This window comes from Aegilops tauschii, chromosome 1 (assembly GCF_002575655.3).
Source record: "Aegilops tauschii subsp. strangulata cultivar AL8/78 chromosome 1, Aet v6.0, whole genome shotgun sequence".
Classification (NCBI taxonomy): domain Eukaryota; kingdom Viridiplantae; phylum Streptophyta; class Magnoliopsida; order Poales; family Poaceae; genus Aegilops; species Aegilops tauschii.
In genome coordinates, this window is record NC_053035.3 from 234,672,651 (window position 1) to 234,698,804 (window position 26,154).

At 43.5% G+C, this 26,154-nt stretch overlaps 2 protein-coding genes and 1 long non-coding RNA gene across 3 annotated transcripts; 2 read left to right on the forward strand and 1 right to left on the reverse strand.

The window, feature by feature from the left end:
- Positions 1-8,029: 8,029 nt before the first annotated feature.
- On the forward strand, positions 8,030-9,329 carry LOC120967916 (uncharacterized). Its single transcript, XR_005761764.1, has 2 exons — positions 8,030-8,618; positions 8,965-9,329. It is a non-coding gene; the product is annotated as an uncharacterized lncRNA (long non-coding RNA).
- A 4,287-nt stretch (positions 9,330-13,616) lies between these two features.
- LOC109772936 (uncharacterized) lies at positions 13,617-14,492 on the forward strand. The gene is made up of 2 exons (XM_020331640.4): positions 13,617-14,043; positions 14,249-14,492. Exons 1-2 carry the CDS (start codon positions 13,701-13,703, stop codon positions 14,260-14,262), a joined length of 357 nt encoding a protein of 118 aa, XP_020187229.3. The 5' UTR covers positions 13,617-13,700; the 3' UTR covers positions 14,263-14,492.
- A 237-nt stretch (positions 14,493-14,729) lies between these two features.
- On the reverse strand, positions 14,730-25,913 carry LOC109772934 (myosin-1). The gene is made up of 23 exons (XM_020331639.4): positions 25,031-25,913; positions 23,574-23,675; positions 23,348-23,491; positions 23,122-23,272; positions 22,994-23,021; positions 21,954-22,119; positions 21,812-21,875; positions 21,677-21,690; positions 21,506-21,590; positions 21,131-21,234; positions 20,831-20,969; positions 20,430-20,548; positions 20,177-20,329; positions 20,009-20,098; positions 19,364-19,441; positions 18,114-18,272; positions 17,821-18,024; positions 17,523-17,728; positions 17,309-17,444; positions 16,265-16,394; positions 16,006-16,152; positions 15,827-15,906; positions 14,730-15,695 (listed from the first exon to the last, which is right to left on the reverse strand). Exons 1-23 carry the CDS (start codon positions 25,418-25,420, stop codon positions 15,009-15,011), a joined length of 3,576 nt encoding a protein of 1,191 aa, XP_020187228.1. The 5' UTR covers positions 25,421-25,913; the 3' UTR covers positions 14,730-15,008.
- Between the last annotated feature and the right edge of the window lie 241 nt (positions 25,914-26,154).

The window sequence follows — 26,154 nt, forward strand, 5'->3', positions numbered from 1 at the left end:
CGCCTCCAGCCGCGGTCGTCCATTGTGATGGAGGTGAGGGGCATGATGCCATCTGCGGATGCCTACAGATGTTCCTTGTCTGGTACCCTTGTGTGGCGTTTCCTGAGATCTTCGGCGCTGTGCACGGTTCACCGTGACGAGGTACAAGCGGCGGCGCCACCACATCGCACTATCCGCCTCGTCAGCAGGGATCTAACGGAGGTGGGGATGTCATTATGGAGCGAAGGCCAGAGGTTCTACGCACTCGCTCATATTGTGTGAAACTTCTTGGTAATGGCGGTGATGTATGAAGAAGACTGGATGGGCTAGATCGGAAGAAGTTTGCGTGTCGGACGATTGGAGCTTAGCAGCAGTAATCTCGGCGAGTGGGTGGCGACACTGACATACTTTATTCTTGGTGGTCTCAATTCCGGGGTGAAAGCCCTAGGTCTTGTACCTGGCAATGGCGGCCTCATAGTCGTTTCCTTGTTGAAGGCATTGTTTGGAGATTGGACCTTCTTCAGGGTGAAAACCCAGGATCTGACTAGGATGGTCGGACCGGACGATGATGGTGTTTGTGCACTATAACCTTCCTGAAGGCGTCGTTTTTGGAGAATCTTTTTCGGAGTCTAGGTGTTGCCACCATTGGTGGTGCTCTTGTTGTTGTGAGTCTCTCTTTGTTTTGACGAGGCTTTCGTTTTTTCCTTTTTTTCATTTTTTTGCTGTGTGCATCCATCATGTCTAGACTTGCTCTATATATGATGTTGTTGCAGAGGCCAGGTGTAATTGATATCATCTTGATATTAATATATTCCCTTTATCGAAAAAACCATTGGATTGTTGTTCTTCTTCGTCCTCCCAATGCTGCACTGCTAGTCCCCCTCATGCTGCCCCCGTGCCTGAACTACTACCTCCGGTGGGTTTATAAGTCGGGCATAGTTTTTCAGGTCTTTGGTTTAATGGGAAACATGTATTATATTTCATAAAAATATATCTTTAGATTCGTTGTCAAATGTAGTTTCTAACCACATAATGTCTTGTGGCATGTTATACATATTTCATTAATCAAATCAAAGACATAAAAACCCATGCCCGACTTATAAACCCAATAACCCAATCGGAGGGAGTAGTCAAGATTCTTCCTCCGGCAATCGGAGGGAGCAGTCAAGATTCTTCCTCCGGCTGCGAGCCACGTTGTCTTCGCCCTTGGGAGGTCCTGGCAATTTGTATGGTTTTAGAGTTTAGGAACGGACCGTATTTTATGATTGTTAATTTGAAATGTTACAACCTCCGTTAACAAATATATCATGTTTTGGATTTTTTAGTATGAATTACACACGGACAGAAGTGAGTGAACAAACACACTAAAATGTCTCTATATGTATCCTATTAAAAAAAGTTAGAACATCTTATATTTGTGAGCGGAAGGAGTATGATGCAATGTTTGATCAGGATCTTCTGTGGGGTTCGATGGGCGCAGTTTTGAGAAACTTCCAAGGACGCATTTATAGGGAGTGGAAACTTGAAAATTGATATGTGCGTTGATGCTTCATGAGCACAAGCACAAGCACTAGCCTTTAAATTTAGGCTCGAGTTTGTTGGAATTATATGTCCTGCAAATTCAAACCACTTGGAATTATTAATATTTGGAGTACCTCATTATGGAGTTAAATATGTATTTGCACATTGAATTACTTTATATGTTTAGCATGGAAGTAGTACTTGCTGGCGGTGGCGAATCTAGAAAAAATCGGAGGGGGGTTGGGCTACCCGGGTCACGCAAACATGTGTTGGGCTTGGCTAGCAAGTGAGTGGACTGGACCTTGAAACTAGTAGTAAAAACTAAATTTGTAGGGCTGGGGGGGGGGGGCTCGAGCCTGTTAAAGCCCCCTGCAGATTCACCACTGCTTGTTGGAACGTAAGTATAATGTGCCTAAGGAAGTTGGTTCATTATCCATGGGATACAATATACTGTGTACCGTATATTGGAAAGATTACATTTGACGGAGCTAGATCATATAGTTAGACTACATCCCTAATGTTGATCCACATAATTAGAGAAATTTGCACTCTGGCGCATTGCTCACAAGTGCCTGCTCTAGGGACTCGGCAGACAGAATCCGTTAACAGACAAATTGTAACAGGGTTGGTAGTTTGATGTGGACTCTATCCAAAAAAAGGTTTAAAAGACTACGAATCTTATCTATATAAAAGGTGGACTCTTTAGAAAGACGGTATAAGAAGGCCGAGAGATGCGAATTGTGAGCGGTACCACACAAAAGCATATAGGAATAGGGGGTAGACCATAAACCGTAATTTTTTAACCATAAACCGTAATCTCGGAGATGCGAATTGTGATCCACGGGCATAGACATTTTGCTTGAAAGTCATGGATCTTCATATGAGATAGGCCATTTTGTGAAGTTTTTTTAGTTTGTCATATTGCAAGGTTATATATTTTTTCCAACAAACTAGTGCATATATAAGGGCTCCATGCAAAAGGATTTCAATTTTTGAGGTATTTTTTATTTTCTTTAATTTTCCAAATTATGGTCAAACTTGCAAGGATGACCATTCATACCAAGAGGTTGGTAATATTCACCTTTGTTTGTGGCTATTACATACAATCCTAATGTGCAAGCTTGAAATTAGTTTCCCCAATATTTATGACCAAAATAGAGCACACTTGTAGTTCAAATTTGAATTACTTGATGTAAATCTCTAGCAATTCATTAAATAAATGAAATATAGCAAAAATACTCTAAAAGTATTGAAATTTTGGTAGTTGGAATCCCATGTGATCTACTTCGGGAGAAAATGGAAAGGGCACAATTTACAATCTTATTTCTGCTACTTCTTTCACAAAGAAATCACTTTAGGAACTTTGAAAATGGAAAAAAATTAGCCAAAGCTTGAAACTTCCTTTGGAATTACTGTTTAGAATGTTAAGACCCTTATTTGTGCCAAATATGGTCACGTTATCATGGACTATGCGATGATAATGCCCATGGGCATGGTCATTTTGCTTGAAAGCCATGGATCTTCGTATGAGATAGGTCAATTTGTGAAGTTCTTTTTAGTTTGTGATATCGCAATTTTATGATTTTCCCACAAAATAGTGCACATATAAGGGATCCATGCAAAAGGATTTCAATTATTTAGTATTTTTCCATTTTCCTTAATTGTTGCCAAACTTACAAGGATGACCATTCATACATGGAGGTTGGGAATTTCACCTTTGTTTGTGGTCACTGCCTACAATCCTAATGTGCAAGTTTGAAATTATTTTTCCTAATTTATGACCAACTAGAGCACACTTATAGTTCAAATTTGAATTACATGATGTAAATCTGTAGAAATTCACTAAATCAATGAAATACAGAAAAACACTCTAAAACAGACTAGTGGGCATATAGGGGCTCCATGCAAAATGATTTCAAATTTTGAGGTTCTCTTTTCATTTTCTTTATTTTTTTTCCAAATTGTGGTCAAACTTGCAAGGATGACCATTCATACCAAGAGGTTGGGAATTTCACCTTTGTTTGTGGCCACTACCTACAATCCTAATGTGCAAGCTTGAAATTATTTCCCCCAATTTTTATGACCAAACTAGAGCACACTTGTAGTTCAAATTTGAATTACTTGATGTAAATCTCTACAAATTCTCAACTCAACGAAATATAGCAGAAACACTCTGAAAGTCTTGAAATTTTGGCAGCTGGAATACCATATGGTCTACTTTTGGTGAAAATTGAAAGAGCACAACTTACAATCTTATTTCTGCTACTTTTTCACAAAAAGGTCATTTTGGGCATTTGGAAAATGGGAAAAAAATTTGAGGACCCACTTGTTAGTTTGTGAAATATACACATCTAAATGCGCGTGAGCAGGACCGAACCTGGGTCCCCCAGGTGAATCTCGTTGGGATGGATCAGCTGGGTCGTACAGTGTGCTCGTGAGAGCGTGTGGATCTATTGGGACTCCCACTATCCTAGGCTTTCGGTGTATTATATAAACCAAGGCCAGTCTAGACGATAAACCATCAGATTCATTCACATACATTCTCACGGTAGATCACATGTACTTTGTACCCCATCCACAATCAATACAAGCAAAGTAGGACGTAGGGTGTTACCTCTTCGAGAGGGCCTGAATCTTGGTAAACACCGGTGTCCCTTGTGTCTTTCTTACCATCTAGCCAAGACTACTGATAACCCACAAGTATAGGGGATCAATTGTAGCTTTCTCGATAAGTAAGAGTGTCGAACCCAACGAGGAGCTATAGGTAGAACAAATATTCCCTCAAGTTCTATCGACCACCGATACAACTCTACGCACGCTTAACGCTCGCTTTACCTAGAACAAGTATGAAACTAGAAGCACTTTGTAGTTGTGGTAAGATAGGTTTGCAAGATAATAAAGAGGACATAAATAAAAACTGGGGGCTGTTTAGATAAAGAAACAATTACGTTAGTTTAACGAGTGTGGAAAAGTGGTGGTAGGAGTTGCGGAATTGCCCCTAAGCAATTGACTATGTTACTAGACCGATATCAAGTTTTATCTGGGAGAGGCCACTGCTAGCATGTCATCCCTTACTTGGAATTCTATGTACTTATGATTGGAACTATTAGCAAGCATTCGCAACTACTAACGTTCATTAAGGTAAAACCCAACCATAGCATTAAGATATATTGATCCCCCTTCAATCCCGTATGCATCAATTTCTATGCTAGGCTGAAGCCGCTATCACCCTTGCCCTCCAATACATAGTCATATCAACATACAACTAACCCTATGGTGTGATCCACACGCGCGCTCATATGATGGGCACCAAAGGATAGCACCATAACCACAAGCAAATTAAACCAATCATAGCAATTCAGCAATTACCGATGGGACAACAAAAATCTACTCAGACATCATAGGATGACAACACATCATTGGATAATAATATGAAGCATAAAGCACTATGTTCAAGTAGAGGGTACAACGGGTTGCGGGAGAGTGGACCGCTGAATATAGATGGGGGAAGGTGATGGAGGTGTTCGTGAAGATGACGGAGTTGTTGGAGTAGATCGTCGTCAGACGATGATTGCCTCGACGACATTCCGACGCCACCGGGAGAGAGGGGGAGAGAGCCCCCCTCCTCCTGCTCCTCCTCCTTCTTCTTCTTCCTTGACCCCCCCCCCCTAGATGGGAGGAGGGTTTCCCCTTTGGTCCATGGCCTCCATGGCGGCGAAGGGGCGGGAGCCCCTCCGAGGTTGGATATCTCTCTCTCTCTCTCTCTCTCTCTCTCTCTCTCACTCTCTCTCTCTATTTCCTTCTCTTTCTGCGTTCCCAGGTTCTGTCCTTTAACCGTTTCTTAAATTCCCGGAGATCCGTAACTCCGATTGGGCTGAAATTTTAACACGATTTTTATCCGGATATTAGCTTTCTTGCGGCCGAAGAAGGGGACCAACCACCTTACGGGGTGGCCACAAGCCTCCCAGGCGCGCCCAGGGTAGGGGGCGCCCCCTAGGGCTTGTGGGCCCCTCATGCATCATCTCGCGTTGATTCTTTTCCCCAAAAATCACATATATTCCAAAAAAATCTCCGTAAATTTTTATCATGTTTGGACTCCGTTTGATATGGATATTCTGTGCAAAAAACATGCAACAAGCAGGAACTGCACTCGACACTGGATCAATATGTTAGTCCCAAAATAATATAAAAAGTTGCCAAAAGTATATGAAAGTTGTAGAATATTGGCATGAAACAATCAAAAAATATAGATACGACGGAGACGTATCAACTACCAGATGAGGACCACCTACACGTGATCCATTGGATTTAGCTCCGATGTTGGTGGCCCATGCATGTCTCGATATGTAGTCGCCACAATTGGATGGGAATCTGGATCGGTTCCAGACGCGATCTACGCGCCGGAAGGGATCTTCATCTTCGGTGCTTACACCTTAGTCGCCTACTTGATTGGTCACTGATACGTCTCCAACGTATCTATAATTTATGAAGTATTCATGCCATCTTTACAACAATGTTATATGGTTTCGGTATGATTTGATTAGAACTAACATGGACTAATGTTGTTTTCAGGAGAACTACCGTGGTGTCATTTTTTGAGCAGAAATAAAAGTTCTCGGAATGGGCTGAAAATTTACGGTGATTTATTATGGACCAAAAGAGACCCCCGAAGCACCGGAGTTGGGCCAGGAAGTGGACGAGGGAGCCACAAGCCTAGGGGGCGCACCCCCTGAGCTTGTGGGCCCCTGGCATGAGACTGACGCCAAAAATTCCTATAAATACCCCAAACATAAAAAAGAACAATAGACGAGAAGTTCCACTGCCGCAAGCCTCTGTATCCATGAAAACTCAATCGGGACCCCGTTCCGGCACCATGCCGGAGGGGGAAATCATCACCGGAGGCCATCTTCATCCTCCCGGTGGCCACCATGATGAGGAGGGAGTAGTTCGCCCTCGGGACTGAGGGTATGTACCAGTAGCTATGTGTTCTTGATTTGGCATGATCTTGATGTACCGCGAGCTTTGTTAATATATTTGGATCATATGGTGTTCTTCCCTCTCTACCTTCTTTGATGAATTGAATCTTTTCCTTTGAGCTTTTGTTATGTCAGATTGAATCTTTTGGATGTGAGAGCACTTGATGTATGTCTTGCGATGGGATATTCGTGGTGAAATGGGATGTTCTACTGATTCACTTGATTTATGTTTAGGTTATCAAATTGCGGATTCCCGTGGTGACATTGGGGTAATCTATGCATAGGGGTTGATACGCGTTTTCATATTACTTTCTCCGATAGAAATCTTGGGGTACTCTTTGAAGTTCTTTGTGTTGGATTGAATATTATGAATTTGAAATTGTGTGATGCACATCGTATAATTAACCCACGAATACTTGTGGTGACATTGGAGTATCTAGGTGACATTAGGGTTGATTGATGTGTGTCATATGGTGTTATTTTATTATGAACTCTAGGGCTGCCCTCGTTGCTATTGAGCTGCAGCAGTTTCGTCGCCGTCAAGCTGCCGCCGCCGTCGTCGCCGCCACGTTACGTCCAACGGAGCCACCTCCGCGTCGTCACCGTCGAGCTGCAGCCGCTGCGTTACCGTCGAGCCACTGTCGCTGCCATGTTGGTTGAGATGCCGCAGTTGCATTGCATCCCATCCTCTATCTGGTCCTCTGAAGTCTGGAGCGCCCCAAGTTTGCTAGTGGTCTCTAGGTACAGCCATGCCAAGCACCAAAAATTGCAGGTACAGCCGTGCCAAGCACAATCCGAATATAGCAGTTTTCAGTTTTCTCAAGGAAACTGAAGTGCACTCTACTAACAGAGTACTGAAATTAGTGTACGCTGGGCATAAATAAATAACTTAAAAATAGAACTGTAATATTTATACTGCATCTCACTCACGTATTCAGACTACCTTTGGCCTCGTAATCTCCCTCGTTTGTGTTTTTCATTGGACTGTACAAGGAAGAATATCGGATCAGTTTTGAAAAGTGGATTAGGGGATCAATGATGATGTTTGGTTTTTACCTATGAAGATCAAACGCGACTCCTTGTTTTAGATCGCAACGTGTACGTGCAGTTTGAATTTGACGCGGCGGCGGCTGCTCGAACGGGCGACGCGGCGGCCGCTGCTCGACGGGCGACGCAGCGGCCGCAGATCCGTTGAATTTGATGCGGCGGCAGCGGCAGCAGCTTAACAGGAACTTGGTTCTACGCGGCGATGAGCAGCTCACCTTGGTACGCGGCGCGGCAATTTTTGGCGCGAGAAGGCCAGACGGCAGACGTGATTTTGGCGCCTAGTTTATTAGCAGCTCTCGCTCGGTAGCAGAAGACCGTTGGATGGGATGGAAAGTGAATGAATGGTTGATTTTGGCCCGTACGGCAGTTCTGCCGTGTGTGAAGGCACTGCAGACGAGCCGCGTCCCTTCCCCAGACCCTGCGCAAGCGGGAGCTATATGCACTGGGGCTGCCTTTTTTTTTGAAATTTTTGTTGTCATTATGCAAAGTTGTATGCTGGACAAAAAATTGCCTTTTTTGATCTTTTGTTCTGAATCTTTTTTCTGAACTTACTATTCTGTTTGTGTACATTATCCTCTCGTCAGTTTTGTGATTTTAGACAAAGTTTCAGCCCTCGAGCAATAGCTCGTCCACCACGGGTGCTTGCAGCCGTCCAAGTCGAGGGTTGACGCCAGTCCAAGTAGAATCACACCCACCATCTTCACTAGCACTGTGCAACCGGCCAAGTTGAGCACACACAACAAGGAAAAAAGTGAAAGCCCGCCAACCCGCGTCGCGTTGCCCCGGGACCCCCGAGCACTGCCGCGCGCCCATCGCCGGTGCCTGACGGTGAGGGCCAGCGTCTTTGCCCGACAAAGCAGGCTACCATCCCTCCATTGACAATGCGCATGTCCAGCCGTTGCTGCATCTCTCTCTGCCCGTGGATGCTCGTTTGCTATAGTTGCTTTCTCCCCTCCCTGTACATGCTGCTACTCACCTTTTTATCTCTCTCATGCGTTGTGCTGCACTACTGCAGCTCGATCCAGGAGGTGCTAGCTCATGCTGGCTGGAACTAGGATGCAAAAGGGTTGACGGATCCATGCCGCACAAGCACTGGTGCTCTGCTTTCTTCTTACTTTGTGTTCTAATTTCCTTTCTTCTTATTTTCAGTTTGCGAGATACAAAAAGAAGTTAAAAAAATGTTGTGCCTGGAGTTCATTTTATTTGCTACCCCGTGATGTACGTCTATAGTTTCTCCCTCCAAATGTGTTGGTCCATGTGGTTGTATTTTCTGTGTTTCTCCCTCCAAATGTATGCAAGTACAGAAGTTGCACACAAACAAAAGTTTGTTTTAGTGAGAAAAATGCATACTGTCTTCTATAACTCATTTCACTTCACGGTTTCTTCACCTGTTTGTTGTTTCCTATTTATGCTAATTCCTAAATGTTCTACTCAACTTCAGCGCCATGCTCAGTCCAACCCCGTGGCTTCAGGGTGGCCGAGTTCGTCGCGACCATCAGTTCGGAGACCTGCGTCACTACCCGTGTCGCTACCATGGCCACCTGCATCACTGCGTGCTCCGTCAACAGCCTCCTGCACAGGGAAAAGCAACAGGAGTAGAGGCGTCTGAGATGCTCTGTTCTAGCGAGGTGGCTAATTATGTTTGTTAGTTTGTAATACTTTGGCTGCAGTGTACTTATGTATCTTTTTCTGGCCGGAGCACGACCAGAGCTTATGTCAGTACGAGCTTTGATTGTGATGGTACTACAAACTATATAAAAACACCAGCAATCCATTTTTACTCGTACTTACCTTTTATACAATTTACATGGATTGTGCCCCTATTACCAACTGTGATACAAAAATGCATTGTGCTCACCATTTTATTTCGTCAGTTTGTAATACTTTAAAGAGAGGAGGTAAAAGTGAACCATTCGGTTTTGTATTATAAAAAAGTGTTAATGTGAGAAACTTCGGAAACATCTTGTTTAATAAGTTTTGCTTGTTCCGTGTATAGTATTTATTGAGCTAAAAATGGTATGGTTCATACATTCTTGTCGATCTCGTTGTAATCGTCCTTGTTTTTGTGAGTTTCCTGATGCAAGTTTTGTGGTTAGTCCAGATGAGAGAAGGTGATCCGTCCAAAGTGTAATTCTGTGACGTTGACATCCAAGTTCTACAACTGATCAGTACAAACAAAAACGGTGATCCGTTCTACAAAGGAAAAATAGTTGAATTAAAAATATTGATCAGTACAAGTTAAAAATGGTGGTCCGTTCGGAATTAAAGAAATGACAGAAATTCAACTTGTAAAAGTTCAAGAAAAAAGAGACCCCATGCAATTCAAATAGGAAAAGTACAAGTCGTAAAATAAGAGAAGTCCAGAACATCGTTATGAAAAAATGTTTAGTTCAAAAAAAGAATAAAAAAATATTTTTTTGAAAAAATATCATTCAGTTTCATGATATAAACCATGCAAGTACAGGGGCGACGATACAATAAACCGTTGAAAACTTACGAGCAAAAATATTACCCAAAACAGAGCAAAGTATAGTTAGTAAAAAACACGCTCAGTACAAACCCATGCAAACATCAGTTCAAGTACTCTTTTTTCGGAACCTTTCGAAATTACTCTCCGAAGAATATATCAGTACAAACACACACGTAGATCAGTACAAGCACTCTGTTTTTTCTGACGAAAAAACAACACGATGGGTCTTATCGTAATCGAAATTACTCTTCAACGGTTGCGAATTTGAGAAAACGTTCAACATGACTAAGTTTCATATTTTTGATATCTTTCCAACCGTATATTATTTGCCTCATTTCGACAAACTTTAAAAAAATCGCGTTCAAAATCAAATTTGACCGTATTCGAATTCGTTTTTAAACCGTAAGGAATTAGAAAAACGTTTCAATATGAAAAAGTTGCGCATTTTTCATAGTTTTCCAACGCCGTATCATTTGCATCAATCCGACAAACCGTTTGCAAACAATCGCGAAAATACATTTCGCCCAGAATTTCACTGTTTTCCAAATTACTTTTAAATCGTATAGAATTAGAAAAAACAATAGATATATGGAAGATGCGGATTTTCACCAGCTTTCCAACGCCATCTTATTTGCTCAATTCCGACAAAACATTTGAAAATTGAGTCCAAAATACGATTCGCGTTTTCGGTGTTGGAAAAAAGGTTTTTTCAAAACTGCTCTTAAACCATAAAGATTTTGCAAAAAATTCCTATATATTTGTAATGTAGATGTCAAAAGCTTTCTAACGATATATTACACGCCCCATTCCGACAAAAAGACGATCAGTTCGACGAGATGAAAATCATCAGTACAATCGCCTGAAACCATCAGTTCAAGTAGGGTAACAGAATAATATTCTGTTACGCGTAACAGAATAGCCCAGCCCAAGTAGGAGGAATCCTACTTGGAGTCCCTCCCAAGCCGCCCCCTGCCATATAGAACCGAGGGGAAGGAAAGAAGGGTGAGAGGGAAGGAAGTGAGAATCCTAATCCACACTTTCCTTTCCCTTCTCCCCTTTCCTTCCCCTCCTTAGGCTGGCCCATATAGGGGGCGCACCAGCCCCTTGTGGCTGGTGTGTTTCCCCTCTTGGCCCATAAGGCCCATATCTTTTGCCAGGGGTGCCCGGAACCCCTTCCAGTGACCCGATAAGTACTCGATACCTCTCGAAACACTTCTGTGTCCGAATACTATCATCCTATATATCAATCTTTACCTCTCGACCATTTGAAGACTCCTCGTCATGTCCGTGATCTCATCCAGGGCTCCGAACAACATTCGGTCACCAAATCACACAACTCGGTATCTTCATACCTAGTTCAATCTCGTTACCAGCAAGTCTCTTTACTCGTTCCGTAATACATCACCTCATGACGAACTCCTTAATCGTTTCCTTACAAGCTTATGATGTATATTACCGAGAGGGCCCAGAGATACCTCTCCGATACTCGGAGTGACAAATCCTAATCTCGATCTATGCCAACTCAACAAAAACCTTTAGAGATACCTTTAGAGCATCTTTATAATCACCCAGTTACATTGTGACGTTTGATAGCACACAAGCTATTCCTCCGGTATCCGGGAGTTGCATAATCTCATAGTCAAAGGAATATGTATTTGACATGAAGAAAGCAATAGCAATAAAACTGAACGATCATTATGCTAAGCTAACGGATGGATCTTGTCCATCACATCATTCTCCTAATGATGTGATCCCGTTATCAAATGACAACTCATGTTCATGGTTAGGAAACCTTAACCATCTTTGATCAACGAGCTAGTCTAGTAGAGGCTCACTAGGACACGGTGTTTGTTTATGTATTCACACATGTTAAGGTTTTCGATCAATACAATTCTAGCATGAATAATAAACCTTTATCATGAATAAGGAAATATAAAATAACAACTTTATTATTGCCTCTAGGACATATTTCCTTCATGAAAAGAATACACTCGGTGACTCCGAACGCACAAAGGTGAATTTTCCACAAAAGCTTGGAGGACCCGATGGAAGTAACTCAAAGATTTTGAATGAAACTTATGGTTTTTGGATAGAACATAGATTACAACCCGAAGGCTCTGACCACACAACATTCGGAGGCTTTGAACTATACTATAATCCTGGGATTTTGCTACTATATGATCTCACAATGTCCAGATGAAACTCACTCAGAGTGTTTGTACGAAACTTTTAGTCCAAACTTTAATTGGCTCGGAGGTATTGGACAGATGACACTCACGGCTACTGGACAAAAGGAGCAATGTTGCACGTACGAAAGCTTACATGAGGCTTTTAAGTAAAAGCTTATGTGGAGGTGGGTAATTGGGCTAGGATAGCAGATGGGGCCCACCCCGGTTAAATTAGGGGGGAGGAGGGAATGTATGGAAGGTTAAGTAAACTTACGTAGGACTTTTAGTAGGTGTAGGATTATTGGGACACAAGTCACCTAGAGGTACCGAACATGAGTAGAAAGTTTTTGTACCATCTCGGATATACGAGACACCTTGCTTGGAGGATCCGAAGTGCACAAAGTGCAACTAACTAACTCTCTAGATTGCTTCAGAGGCTCCGGATGGAATCAACTTGGACGTTCCGAACAAATGAATGTGAAGAGAGTTAGGACTTGGAATAATGAGAAATTTTGATGGGTTTTGGAGACTGAACTTTGATCACATAGCAAGAAGTACTTCTCACAAGACCCAAGACCCCCTTTCATAGTATCGGCATACCTATGACTCGAAGTGATCATGCCAAAGCTTGATCCTTCGATTCGAGGGTTCACGAACCATCTTCCAAACTCAATATCTTTTGGGACTATAGCTGATCAACATATGAGAAATTGTTAGTCCCTTTATTCAATCTTGTTGTCATGATTCATCAAAACCCACTATGGGGTCCTAGATGCACTTACAGCTTGACTACTTACATGACCACCATGATTGCTTTTTTTTTCCACTCAATTGCGTAAATAAATAATGGTGGTTGAGGGCATGTAAACATGTATACGACTCGAAGTGATCATGCCAAAGCTTGATCCTTAGGTTTCGAGGGGTCACGGACCATCCTCCAAACTCAACAACTTTTGGGACTATACACTATAGCTGATCGACACTTTGAGAAATTTTAGTCCCTTTATTTAGTCTTGTTGTCATAAATCATCAAAACCCACTATGGGGGCCGTGATGCACTTACAACTTGACTACTTCCACGGCCGCAATTGCTTATCTTAAGGCTAAGCAAGATTTTTCCACCAAATTGTGCAAATAAATAATGATATGTTTGAGGGCATGTAAACATCCATGCCGAAATTTATCTAGCATCCAAACCTCTCTATCTGAAGTTCTGTTCAGGTATGCGCCTATGCGGACGGTCAGGGACTACAACAAACTCACCAACATTCTCACACCTATCGCATTTGCATGCAAAACAAAGATCAAGCAAGCACGCACCGTGGAACCAGCTCACAAGCATTGCATTTCCATGGCCGGTTCCCAGCCGAAGCACCAGCTCCCCCGCCAGCCCGCCCACCAAACAAGCCAGATCCTCTAGAACCATCAAGCACTATAAATACCCAAGGCATGGCACATCACCGCCGCACCACAAGAGCAACCATCCACATCCACGAGACACACACAGCACAGCATCGGCGTAAAGGGAACACCAGCAAGATGTCTCAGCTCGCCCGCGCCAGCCTGACTGCGATGGCGATGCTCCTTCTCCTTGCCGCTGCTGCGGCGGCGGCGGGGCCGGCGGCCGGCGGCGCGGCTGTGGCGGACCCAGCAGGCTGCCAGGACGACGTTGTGGCGCTCAACGAGGCCTGCTACAAGTACGTGCAGAAGGGCGCGCCGACGGTGCCGCCGTCGCAGGAGTGCTGCGACGCCGTGAAGAGCGTGGACGTGCCCTGCGTCTGCAGCTACCTGGGCAGCCCCGGCGTGAGGGACAACATCAGCATGGAGAAGGTGTTCTACGTCTCCCAGCAGTGCGGCGTCAGCATCCCTGGGAACTGCGGAGGTGAGCTAGCTGCTGCTTCACTTGGTTAACTAACAGCCTGCACATGAATGAACTGAGACTGAGATGCTTACCCCACCAGAGTGCTAGTACATTCAAACCTAAGAGAAATACGTAGATGTACTGGGTTTATTAGTCATCGATGCCGTTCGAGCTCATTATTGTAAATAATAATTGAGCTGGTTATGTTTTGGGTTTACTATTACAGGATCGAAGGTCTGAAGCAAGAACAGGCCGGCTGAATGGCAAGCTTGGATAATGTAAGCAGCGCAGTTAGCGCTGCTGAAATAAATAAGACGTCCTGGTCAACTTATAGGTGGACGATGCCGGAGCACAGGGAATGTATTGCCATTCAGTTGCTGGAATTATTTACAGTATTGTACTTTGACTACGTTGCAACCTGTTGCAAGATGTATTGCCATTCAGTTGCTAAAATTATTATACTTTGACTACGTTGCAACTTCCCTGATAGTATTATCTAATCTTGAGCAGTGAAGATATTCTGGATGACTGAACTGAAACCAATCACGTGTGCAGATTCATCAAAACAATTTACACCTGCTTGTGCAAAACAAACATGCAAGGCCATATATGCAAGTCCATATGCATGGATGAATAGATGCACACAGCCTACTTGGCTGCAGTTAAACTAAACCGCATACAAACATATACATACACAAAAGACAAAATGGCACTAGCAATCCCCAATCTCTCCCCTTTTAAGCAGTAGTAGTACATCTTAGCAAGTAATTACATCACAACTCAGTGGTTCATGGGCGGCCTGGAAAAGAAGCAGCCCCCCAGTGGAAGAACTATACAACTCGCCCTCCACGAATCACATACTCATCCAGCCCAAAACACTGGACTCCGCAGCAGCAGCACTCACAAACCTCTCTAGGACTAGCGCCGGCGTGTAAAATGCCGGCGCGTCTACACCATCACCATCATCATCAGACACCATAAGAAACTCACGAGAACTTGGAGGTGTTGAGCCTGCCCCACCACTTCCGCTTGGCCGAGTTGGGGGAGGACTCGTTGCCGCCGCCGCCGCCGCCGCTCGCGAGCTTGTTCAGGATCACCTTGGTCTCCCTGATGCGGGAGCCGAAGTCCTTCTTCCACGAGTCGAAGTTCTGCTTCAGCCTGCGGAGCTCCACGTCCGGGTTCAGGCTCGCGTCCGCCTGCCCGGACTTGACCTCCACCAGGAACTTGGCGTCGTCGGCGAACACCTGGCTCCGCTGCTCCAGCTCCTCCGCCAACCGCCCGATGACGCTCATGCTGGCGTTCATCTCGCGCCCGGTGATCCGCGGCGCCGCCGCCAGCTGCTGGGAGGAGCCCCCACCGACGTGGTTCCCGTTGCTCTCCCAGCTCTGCTCCACGGACGAGTCGGACATCCGAGGCGTCTCGTCCAGGGCCAGGCTCTTCTTGGCCACCGACAGGCTCGACTGCAGCGACCGCATCTGCTTCTGCCACATCTCCTCCATCGCCTTCATTTTCTGCTCGTATTCTAGCCACCGGTTCTCGTATTGCTGGAGCCGCTGGTGTAGCATCTCGTTCTCCTCGTCCTTCTCTCGAACTGTCGCCTCGGCACGAAGGATTCGCCGTTGTAGCTCGGCCAGGAAAGACGCCTTGATCAAGATTTGGTCGCCGTCTGCCTCCTGAAATAATTTAATTCATGGGTTTAAGCGCGAGCAGATAGTGTAAACAAATTTTCTGCAGTTCCAAATGAGAAACATTACTAGCATGGACATCATATTTTAGATAGCATAGAAACAGATATGCTGTGTACCTTTTTCGACTCGAATTCTCTCAACACGTTCAGTAGATCGACATTGCCGGCGCATCTTCTAACAAGGCAGCCGCGGATACCTTCATATTATGCGAAGACAATAGGGAACCAGAAATAGTGAGTCATACTGCCACTTCTATCTTTGCAGAGTCTGACAAGAATGAGGAAAATCTTCTTACCAGATTGTATAACCACTGAAGCCTTCCGTATCTTGATGAAGTATCTTCTTGCACGCCAGCCTCTTAGATTTTTCTGCACAAGAGTGGCTGCCCTATGTTTCCTCAACAGAGATGAATAACTTTGCCTTGCATTCTCAGCACGAATGACTGCAAGATGTGAAGAGCAACCAGCCCATACAGTAAGCATGAGCAGGAGAGAATGATACAGCAACAAGAAATACAGTAAAATGCATAAAGCAGCGGGGCTTGGATACCGTACATGATTGAAGAGCCAAAACTCCTCTGCTTCGTTCACTTGCATGGCGCCGTGCTTGATACCCTCGGAAACAACTTTGAACCCTTAAAACACCATGCAGAGTACGATTCCGAGTATTCTCAAGGTTGCCAATCTTCAGTTCCCAAAAAAGAAGCAACACAAGATAGTGACTTAAAAGCTTAGTAGTAGATGAATGTATAGATAACCACTCAAACTTCAAAGACAGCATAATTATGAATTATAAATTTTAGAAAGCAACTTTAAACATGTGATGTCAATTCATACAAGTATCATAGGCCAACACCTCTACTTGAAAATATGTCAACCTGATATGCAATAAAGTACAGATGAACAAACACGGTGATACAGCATTTTCCAGAAATACATCGCTTCACAAGGAAAAGAAGGCAAGCCAAACTGACACTGCCGTGTACACTAGAAGAACGAGAAGCGCCAGTTGTCATTCACTAAACAAAACACCAGATGTAGTTCAAAAATTTGTGAACCGTGAGCCCTTGTGCTCTTGGCATGCTCTTTGGAAAGCATCCCTACCTTGATACCTGTTTGGTGCATTTTTCTTGTATATATATTTTATTGTTTTTTCTATTTATGAAACTTTGTTGTTTATAGATCAGTGCTGCCGTACTACCTGGATCTTTTGGATCCCAATTTCTGTGTATTTTTTACTCCTTACTTTAGTGTATGCTTAGTACGATTCATCCCGACTAGGACAGTAGAATATATAAATTTGGTATCTTACTGCCTCTACTAGCAAATCACTGAATGTACTTATTAATGGCCTTGCTAGACAACAGCAAATCAGTGCACTAGCAAATCACCAGCATATCAGCCGAATATCAAATTACTAAGCTGCCCTGTTGTGAAATATTGGGCAGTATAAGGAATCCTTATCTAATTACTTGTCTACTGAAAGTGAAACCCAGTGAGTACGAGAAGAATAGAGAGTGTAAACAAAGTAGCAGTATAATGTATGGAATACAACAATAAAGGCATGTTAATAAATGAAACAAAGACTGCTTGACTGACCTGACCAGTTCGGAAGAATAACTTTGTGTAGCCAACTTGATACATCTCAGGCAAAATGTTGAATTGATGAAGAATTGCAACCGAAACACTAAGTGGATCTTGAGACGCAACATCCTCAAGAAGAAGAAAACCATACCTGATAACTTGAATCGTTAACATCTTGGACACAACAAAAATCAGAAGCATAATACAGATATACAGATATTTGAATTACCGCCGAGCAAACTTCTGATGAGTCATTCTCGTTGGGTACCCAGATCTTGAAATGCGCACAACTTCAAGAACCCCGCAGCATTTCAGTTGTTGAAGCACAAGTTCTTGTCCGTAAATGGCAGGGAGTTGCAAATTATTTGGTTTAATACAACGTATGAAGTGTGGTGTTGTGCTTTCAAGTCTTTGCATAAGTTGGAACAATTGTCCCTGCGAAACATTTAAACAAACGGTTGTTAACAGTTGATCTGATTCATTCAAGATCTCCTTCGAACTTACTTTGGGGCCACAAAGGTTTTTACCTTAAACTTCATTGCTACACTTAACTTCTGCGAATCAGCAACACTAGGCCTGTATGGTACGGATTCTAGATTATCAGACTGAGCAAGCATCTTAGATGCAAACGTTTGTGGTATAGATAATTTGCATTTGGCAAGGAACTGAATCGAGTCCATGTGCAATAAATCTCTGTTCTTCTCCAGAAAACCCGATGTGTCATACGCCACCTAATCATCAAAGAAATGGAAATAAAGTTGGTAAATGGTAAAAGAAAGACTGATGTGAACATAGAACTGGATATTTGACAACTCCCAACCTCTCCTGCATAGTGACGGACAGTGAAAGCCTTGCCTCTTTCTCCTCTGAAGCAAGAATTAGTGTCAAGATGTTGCTTCAGCTTGTTTGCAAAAGTAAGGTCTGTGGCATTAGGGAATGTAGATTCCTCATCCAGCAGAGACAATAACCCCAGTGGTTTCTGTATCCAGTAAGAGAAGTAAGCAAGATAAAGAATCCCAGACATTTTTATCCAGTAAGAGAAGTAAGCGAGTTTTATTTTCTTTATTTTAATTTTGCCACAAGACATCTACAGAAGTCATTAAACTCCAGCAAGGTTAAGAGGTATGTTTGGTTTGTGCCCAGGTTGTCATGCCGAAAAGTTGAGCCAAAATTTTGGTTGAGGTTTTGCTTGCCAATTGATTGGCCAACATTGGCTAGAAAACTGAACTAGAGTTGGTAAAGAAGCATTGTTATGCCAAAAAGATGGTCTTTGTCCAAACAGAGGCCAATGGTCATGTCCAAAAAAAATTGTAGGGTACACTTTGGTCCATATCCAAACATACCATAACCCAATATACACCTTGGTTGGAAACCCAGAATCCATTGTGATAAGCCAGTTATATGTTCCACCCTTGTTTTCCCGATGCTAGTTATCATCATGGTTTGAGAAACCAGTAACTACATTTACTTGTACAACGTTAGGATGGGTCAATCACGGAGTATTTACCAAGTTTGTAGAACCCCTGTATTCCTAAAAATGGAAGTATTTGCATATTGGTACAATCTGAAATCTGCAGGCTTTACTTTGAGTGATGTGGAGACCTTCTATCACATTCTATTTTTCTAGTAGTCAATTTTTGTCTCTTAGCTAAGAATGATTGAATGCCATGGGAAAATAGCACTTGCAGTAAATTTATACTTGGAATTTTGCAAGTTAACCACTTTCCAGCAAAACAAAGGCATTCCCCCTCTGCTTATGTCAAATAAAATAGGCATGTGCTTTTTAAGGAAGTACTAGTAGAATTTAAAGCGAAGGGGAGCCTTGGCGCAGCGGTAAAGCTGTCGCCTTGTGACAATGAGGTCACGGGTTCGAGTCCTGGAAACAGCTTGCAGAAATGTAGGGAAAGGCTGCGTACAAAAGACCCGAAGTGCTCGGACCCTTCCACAGACCCTACGCAAGGGGGAGCTACGTGCACCAGGACTGGCAGAATTTAAAGCATTCCAGCACAGACTAACATATTTATGATTTCTTGATGATGACAACAATGAAGAAAATGTACAGGTCCATACTTTCTCAAATAGATTCAAGCAATCCTGGTTGTCCTCAAACTCAACCTTAGCCCAGTCAATGCCATCTTCAACATATTCCTGATCACAAAAATGACATATTTTTAGAAAGTTACAAGAAAATCAATAAATCGTGGAGTGACTATACAACAATCTCGCCTTTCTGAATTTAGCCAATATAAAGGATTAGAAATAGCAATCTCAAGAAGCACATGCAATACATTTTAATCTCAACAGATAAGGAAGAACATTACAGTTGTGACAGAAATTGAAGCCATAATCAGTAAGAGAAGTTCACAGAATAATAGGAGCATCAATACTCTTTTACTACCTCCGTTCCTAAATATAAATCTTTTTAGAGATTCCAATATGGACTACATACGGAGCAAAATGAGTGAATCTACACTCTAAACTACGTTTACATACATCCGTATGTAGTCCATATTGAAATCTCTAAAAAGACTTATATTTAGGAATGGAGGGAGTAACTTTTAAGTATTTTTTTTCTTTACTGAGTAGTGTGAAAGTATTGTGAAGTCAATAAAAGAACAAGAATGATCACTACAAAATGTACACCTGCTGGTACCAGAAACTAAGTAAAATTGCAATGCTGCAAAACATGCACCTGAAAGTCAAACAACAACTCACCTCTTGCTCAAGCTTAAACAAATGGCGGTTGAAATGTTGTTGTAGCCTCTCATTGGCATAATTAATGCAGAACTGTTCAAAACTGTTTTTCTGCAAATTGATAGCGTATCATGAGAAAACATTTGACAATGAAAAAGTGAAAATGCAAGCCAAAGGGAAGTGCATTACATCAAATGATTCAAAGCCGTAGATGTCAAGAATACTGATTGATCTCCCAGTTCGACGCTTGCCAACTGAAAGGGACTTGTTAATTTGTTCTACAAGCCACTCGAACAAACTGGCATAGAGTGCTTTGGCCAGAGCATCCCGTGTGTCAGTTGCCTGCAATATCCAAAGAGAGGTAGATGTGTAAGAGATGTAAATCAAATAGAACTTCATGGCTAGTAATTTGCCTAGCCATTAGTTGAGAAATCATGCTAACCTGTGTAAGGGTAAGCTTCTGGACAATATTCTCATTATTAACTTTCATGTGCCGCTTTGACAAAGCTAAATTGAGATCTTCAATACTGCAGCCAAGAAGTCGTGAAACCGTTTCCGCAGCTGAAATAAAACTTATTTTGTTAACTTTATAAAATAGAACCAGCCAGTGATACAAATGCGATACAAATGCTAATTTGTTTTCAGATCTTCACATTGCGGTATGTTATACTAAAACATTGAACAAAATTGACGAAAATACACAGCAGTAAAGGTACCATCAGTATTTAAAACTGATGATATACAACAGTATGTTAACCAAATCATCACCAGATACCATAATATTGTGGAAGTTATGGTTCATATAACCATATTAACGACTGAAAGCACACATGTTCTTTTTACCTTCTTCTACAGTGATCTCAACATGATTTTCATTATCAATAATTGTGAAAGAGACATCTCCAAGCCAGAGCACAGCTGAAACCATTGCGAAAACATTATCTTGGTCCTCCTGGCTGATATGGACGATGTTCATGGCTTCCTATTAAAAATATAAGTCAACAAACATGACAGTACACAAGAACAACTACAGGCATGATAATGCCTTCTGTGGAATTAGCCTTATATAGCGACGTATTTATTGTTGTGCCCCAGGTAATGTAAAAGAAGGTATTTTAATTAGGAGGCAACAGTATATTATACCGTTACAGCACGAAACATTTCGGCATCATCCACGCCAGCAATTGAATAGCAACAACTCTGTTTCAGATATTTGTATTCATCCACCTTCTTCAAATTCAACTTCTCTGTATCAAAACATTGCACAGAAAACCATGTACAACTAAGTATTGTGCAATGCAAAAGTGTGGAGCAAAGTCAATTGTCGATGGAAGACACTGTAGTATCTATGTTGAAAGCCGAGCAGTACAAATAGTAGTTCTTGTAATAAGCAGGACGAAAAGGACTATGTTCAAAAGAAGTTTGAGAGGATATACTAGGCTGCCATCACCTGTACAACTGTATGAACCAAATAAGCCAGCGACTAACAAATTCAGACAGGATGAATAGATTATGTACCTCTGAGTGTCGTTGGAGCACCAGCACATAGCTGATAAAATATATGGTAGGAACGCTCACCGACTGCACACTGTACAACCCTTGACTACCATAGTGGAAAAGTTTGGATTAGGTTACTTATCCTAAAACAGTGTTTAGGAGAAAAAAGATAACCACAAAATTAGAAGTTACCTTCTCGAGTAGAACTGTCCAATTGCGCATGCAGCAAGATCATTAGAAAATTTCATCAATAAAAAACATAAAATTAAATTTAAACCAGAAAATGCTAATGGTATAAAGCAGGTACACTCGGTAGAATCTGCATACATGTTTGAACCATGGCACCACATATTCTTCCAGTCGTACTGAAATGAATTTCAATGAGCTTTCCCTGTAATAAAAAATATAAGAATATTAGCCAAACTTTGTTCGCGTTACAGTATTGTGATAATCATAAGAAAAAACTTACGAAGCGACTTGAATTATCATTTCTTAATGTCTTTGCATTGCCAAAAGCCTCGAGTATTGGGTTAGTCTGTAGGATCTCATACTCTATGCCACTTCCACCTCCAAGTGAAGCCAGATACTGCATGGCAATCTTTGCAGTTTCTGTTTTTCCTGCTCCACTCTCACCACTACATAGAAAATGGCATCACTCATTCATTTGCTCACCATATCATGGTTTAAGTAAAAAAGAAAGACAATTGCTTAAATAATGTCAATGAAAGAAAAAAGTTGAAAGTGCAAACTGAAGTGTAAGTTATCATGCACAGTGAACCTTTTAAATCAGCTACGGTAAATTTATTAGATTTTTGCAGTGTACTACTCACTGTTTATTCCAATCTAAGGCGATACAGAAAAATCTACCACATTTATTACTTACTGGTGAACCATGTGAAGGAAAAGGAACAGGTACATGAGATTATAGGGTTGGTGTGTGCCTATTGCATCTGTTGGAACCGGACTATTCTCAAGTCCCAATTTTTGTATGACAAACAACCGCGCATATTTTAATATCCCAGTAGGACCCTTGTAGTGTGAACTGAAATCATGGACAATGCATGAGACAATTATAGGGTTGGCGTGTGCCTATTGCATCTGTTGGAAGTGGACTACTCAAGTTCCAATTTTTGTATGATAAACAACCATGCATATTTTAATATCCCGGTAGGACCCTCGCAGTGTGAACTGAAATGATGGACAATGCATGAGACGATTAATATAAGTACATTTCACTGGTTACATGACTATTTATTCTGTTCAGCTGACAGAAAAAAGTAGCAGAAAATGCAAAGTACCAATCCCAAAAATACATATTTCATGTGGCTCCGCTATCTATTACTCCCTCTGTAAACTAATATAAGAGTGTTTAGATTACTAAAGTAGTGATCTAAACACTCTTATATTAGTTTACGGAGGGAGTACATATCAATTCAGGTGCAAAGTTATTACAACATGAATCCCACTGAATGCTTCTTAGTTCTTACTGAAAAAATAGAAGATACCAACCTTATAATAATGGACTGGTTAACTTCATCTGCAAATGAACATATCAATTAGTTAGGCATAGATGTAGATGATTTTCCTCAGAAAATTGAAAGATCATACCAGCAAGAAAGATGTACTAATAGACTGACCTCTTTTCATTTCACGAAGCGCTGAATCTGCTATTGCATACACATGTGGACTGTCCATTGTTTTGTTTTTATATGCTTTAATATACTCATTACCATACAGTGCAACCTTCTTAAAAGGGTTGACGGCCACCAAAACTGGACCTGCTTTAGTCTACAATGCAATAGCATATCACTAAGAAATTCATTGAACTCCAGAAGAAAAGACAAGGTTCTAATCTATCCTCACATAAATCATGTCTTGTGAATATCTGTACTGCAAGTTGTACAGCACAGATGGTTCACTTAGATAACTCAGCTGCATAAGATCATCCACTCCATCAAGAATTTCAGGATTTGCAGGTTGAAGGCTCTCCGTTTTCAATCTTAGAACCTTCAATTGGAAGAAGGGGAGTCAAACTATCATAATTTCAAAGAGATAATAAGATCTTCCACGCAGATTTTAGGTAGCTTACTTTTCCTTCAGGAACCTTTAGTACAGACTCGTCACCAGAGGTAGTAATCACGGTGCATAAGGCCCAATCACCATTTGGAAGCTGGCAAAAAACTCTATGCTTCTGCAACAAGTGTTAGGTAGAAGGTAAATTAGTGTCTTACTCCAAGTTGAAAAACAGATACAAGCATATCAATTGTATAAGAATGATAACAACCTAGAAGTCAAGAACTAGAGAAGAACACATTCCTTGAACTCTCGCCAAAACTTCGCATGGCGCCTTCCTGGCATTGCAACGTCAAGTGGCAACATTTATAACTGCAGTACCGTGGACAACAACCTAAGACCATCTACAACCGGACTGGGCAAATATGACCCCATAAGCGTCTGCGGACAGCGCCGGCCCGCCACTCATTTGTCCGTGTGTGCAGTCGTCCCCTCATATGCAAACCCTCAAATCCATACAAAAACGTGCAACGTAGATTTCAACACATGTACTTCATTGCACATAGTTCACATTGTCCGGACATTACATAGGGGAGTTGTACATACCATGAGAGACTACCAAAATGATGGCATGTTCTACTACTTCATCATAACTAAATTAACACTATATAGATATACATAGTCTAGTTCATCACCTACGGTTGCCCTTGCCCTTGTCCTCGTGCTCACGAAAGTAGTGGTCAAAGACACAGTAGGGGTCGAGGCGGATCTGCTCGGCGCCAGAGCTGGAGGTGTCGGACACGGCATTGGACATGTTCAGATCCTCCTCCTTGGGGGGGCGGCCGGCGAGGGCACGGACGGCCCGGGTTTGCTCCACAACGAGGTCACGGGCAGCTCGGGCACGCCGCTTAGCCCGGATCCAAGCATGGGCATCCTCGTCGCCGGCCGCCGCTACGCGACATGCCTTCTCCCTTTCACGGCGGGCACGATCGTCCCTCGACCCCGGCCTTGCACATTGACCTCCGACTCGGAGTCCGAAGCCGCAAGGACAAGGATCCAACGCCGGCCAGCCGGTCCAACATGGCAGACGCGTCCGGGCAGCCCCATATCCACCCCACATATGGGTCGGACAGCCTGGACGTGGGTTTTGGGTTCAGGTGGTGTCCGAGGTGCCGCCCGGACGTTTGGGGTGTGTGTGTGTGTGGGGGGGGGGGGGGGGGGGGGGGGGGTCCCGGTTGTAGATGCTCTAAAGCATCTCGAAATGGAATTACATCTTTGGCATCTATGTAGCTCAGCCTAGCACTTTACAATTGTTTTTACAGGTTACTGGAAATAAGCTCTACACCTGGTTAATGCAGGAATTCAATCAAACTACCAAAAAAGAAAACTCGGAATAATAGGTGTTCACAGATTCAGAAACCACAAAACACTTCAGTCGGAGCTGACCAAATTTCAAGCATTATATCCATATAAATTCTGGCATTCCAAAGTGTCGGAAAACAGAAAGGGCAAAAACGAAGGGGGAAAAGCCACCTTTTTAGCACCGTAGGAGCTGGTGTCACCCCATCTGGTGTCGCGCGGTGAGGGGCCAGCAGCTGCCGCCGGCGACGGACTCCGCGGCGCCGCGGCTGCAGAGGACGCTGAATCGGCCTCCCCGCCACCCCCAGCACTCTCCTCCTCCGTCGTCGTCGCCTTGGAGCTGTAGGGAGAGTCGGCGTCTCCCTCGGGCGGCACCGCATCCCCTTCCTCGTCCGCCGCAGCCCGGCGCCCTACGCCGTTGGGCGCCGGGCCGGGCTCGACGCCAGCACGCGCGGCGGAGTACTTGTAGTCGAGCGACATGGACCGCGCGGGCTGCACCTTGGCGGGCCCGCGCGGGCGCAACGCCGCGGACTTCCGCACGGACCGCACCTCCACCGACGCCATCGCCGGCCGGCGCGCCCGAGATCACCCCGCGGAGGACCCAAAACTCCCGCCTCCGACGGGATCTCCGCGCTGACCACCTCAAATCCACAGACCTCCTCCCAGCGCCAATCCACTCTCGGCGAACAACTCCCAAAATTCTACAGAAAACCGCAGAAAAACACCAGCGGACTAGCCGATCTGGGAAACCGCCGAGGCCTCAGGAATGGCAGCGCGCGCGAGCTCCCTCTCCCTGAACCCGTGGAGACGCGTAACCCCGTGGCCGTGGGCGTGGCTCCTCCTCCACAGGCGCAGCAGCTCGCGTGCGCCTCCTTCCCTCTCTCTCTTTCCCTCGGGGTCAGAGAGCCAGCGACAGGGACAGAGTCACCACACCAGAGAGAGAGGGAGAGAGAGTGGGGGAGGAATATTTTAATGGAATTAAGGCGCCTCGCTTTTAGTATCCGGGACGAATTACGTGGTGGTGGTGGTTTAAAAATGTTCAAATCTAAATGGGGGTGGCCGGGTGGGTGGAGGGGGGAAGGTTTTGAATCCGCCACATGGCAATGCTCTCCTCGCACTCACAATAATTCTAGTTCGGCCGCTGCTGGTGGCAGGATCAGGATGGATTCATCAGATCCAGGGGAAAAAAGTGTGGCTGGCATACGAGTCAGGAACGGGTGGCCTGCCTCGCGGTGACGGCGCGCTAACGGCTCCGGCCGTTGTTCCCTGCCCAAAATGCCGACGATGGCCTCAGGTTT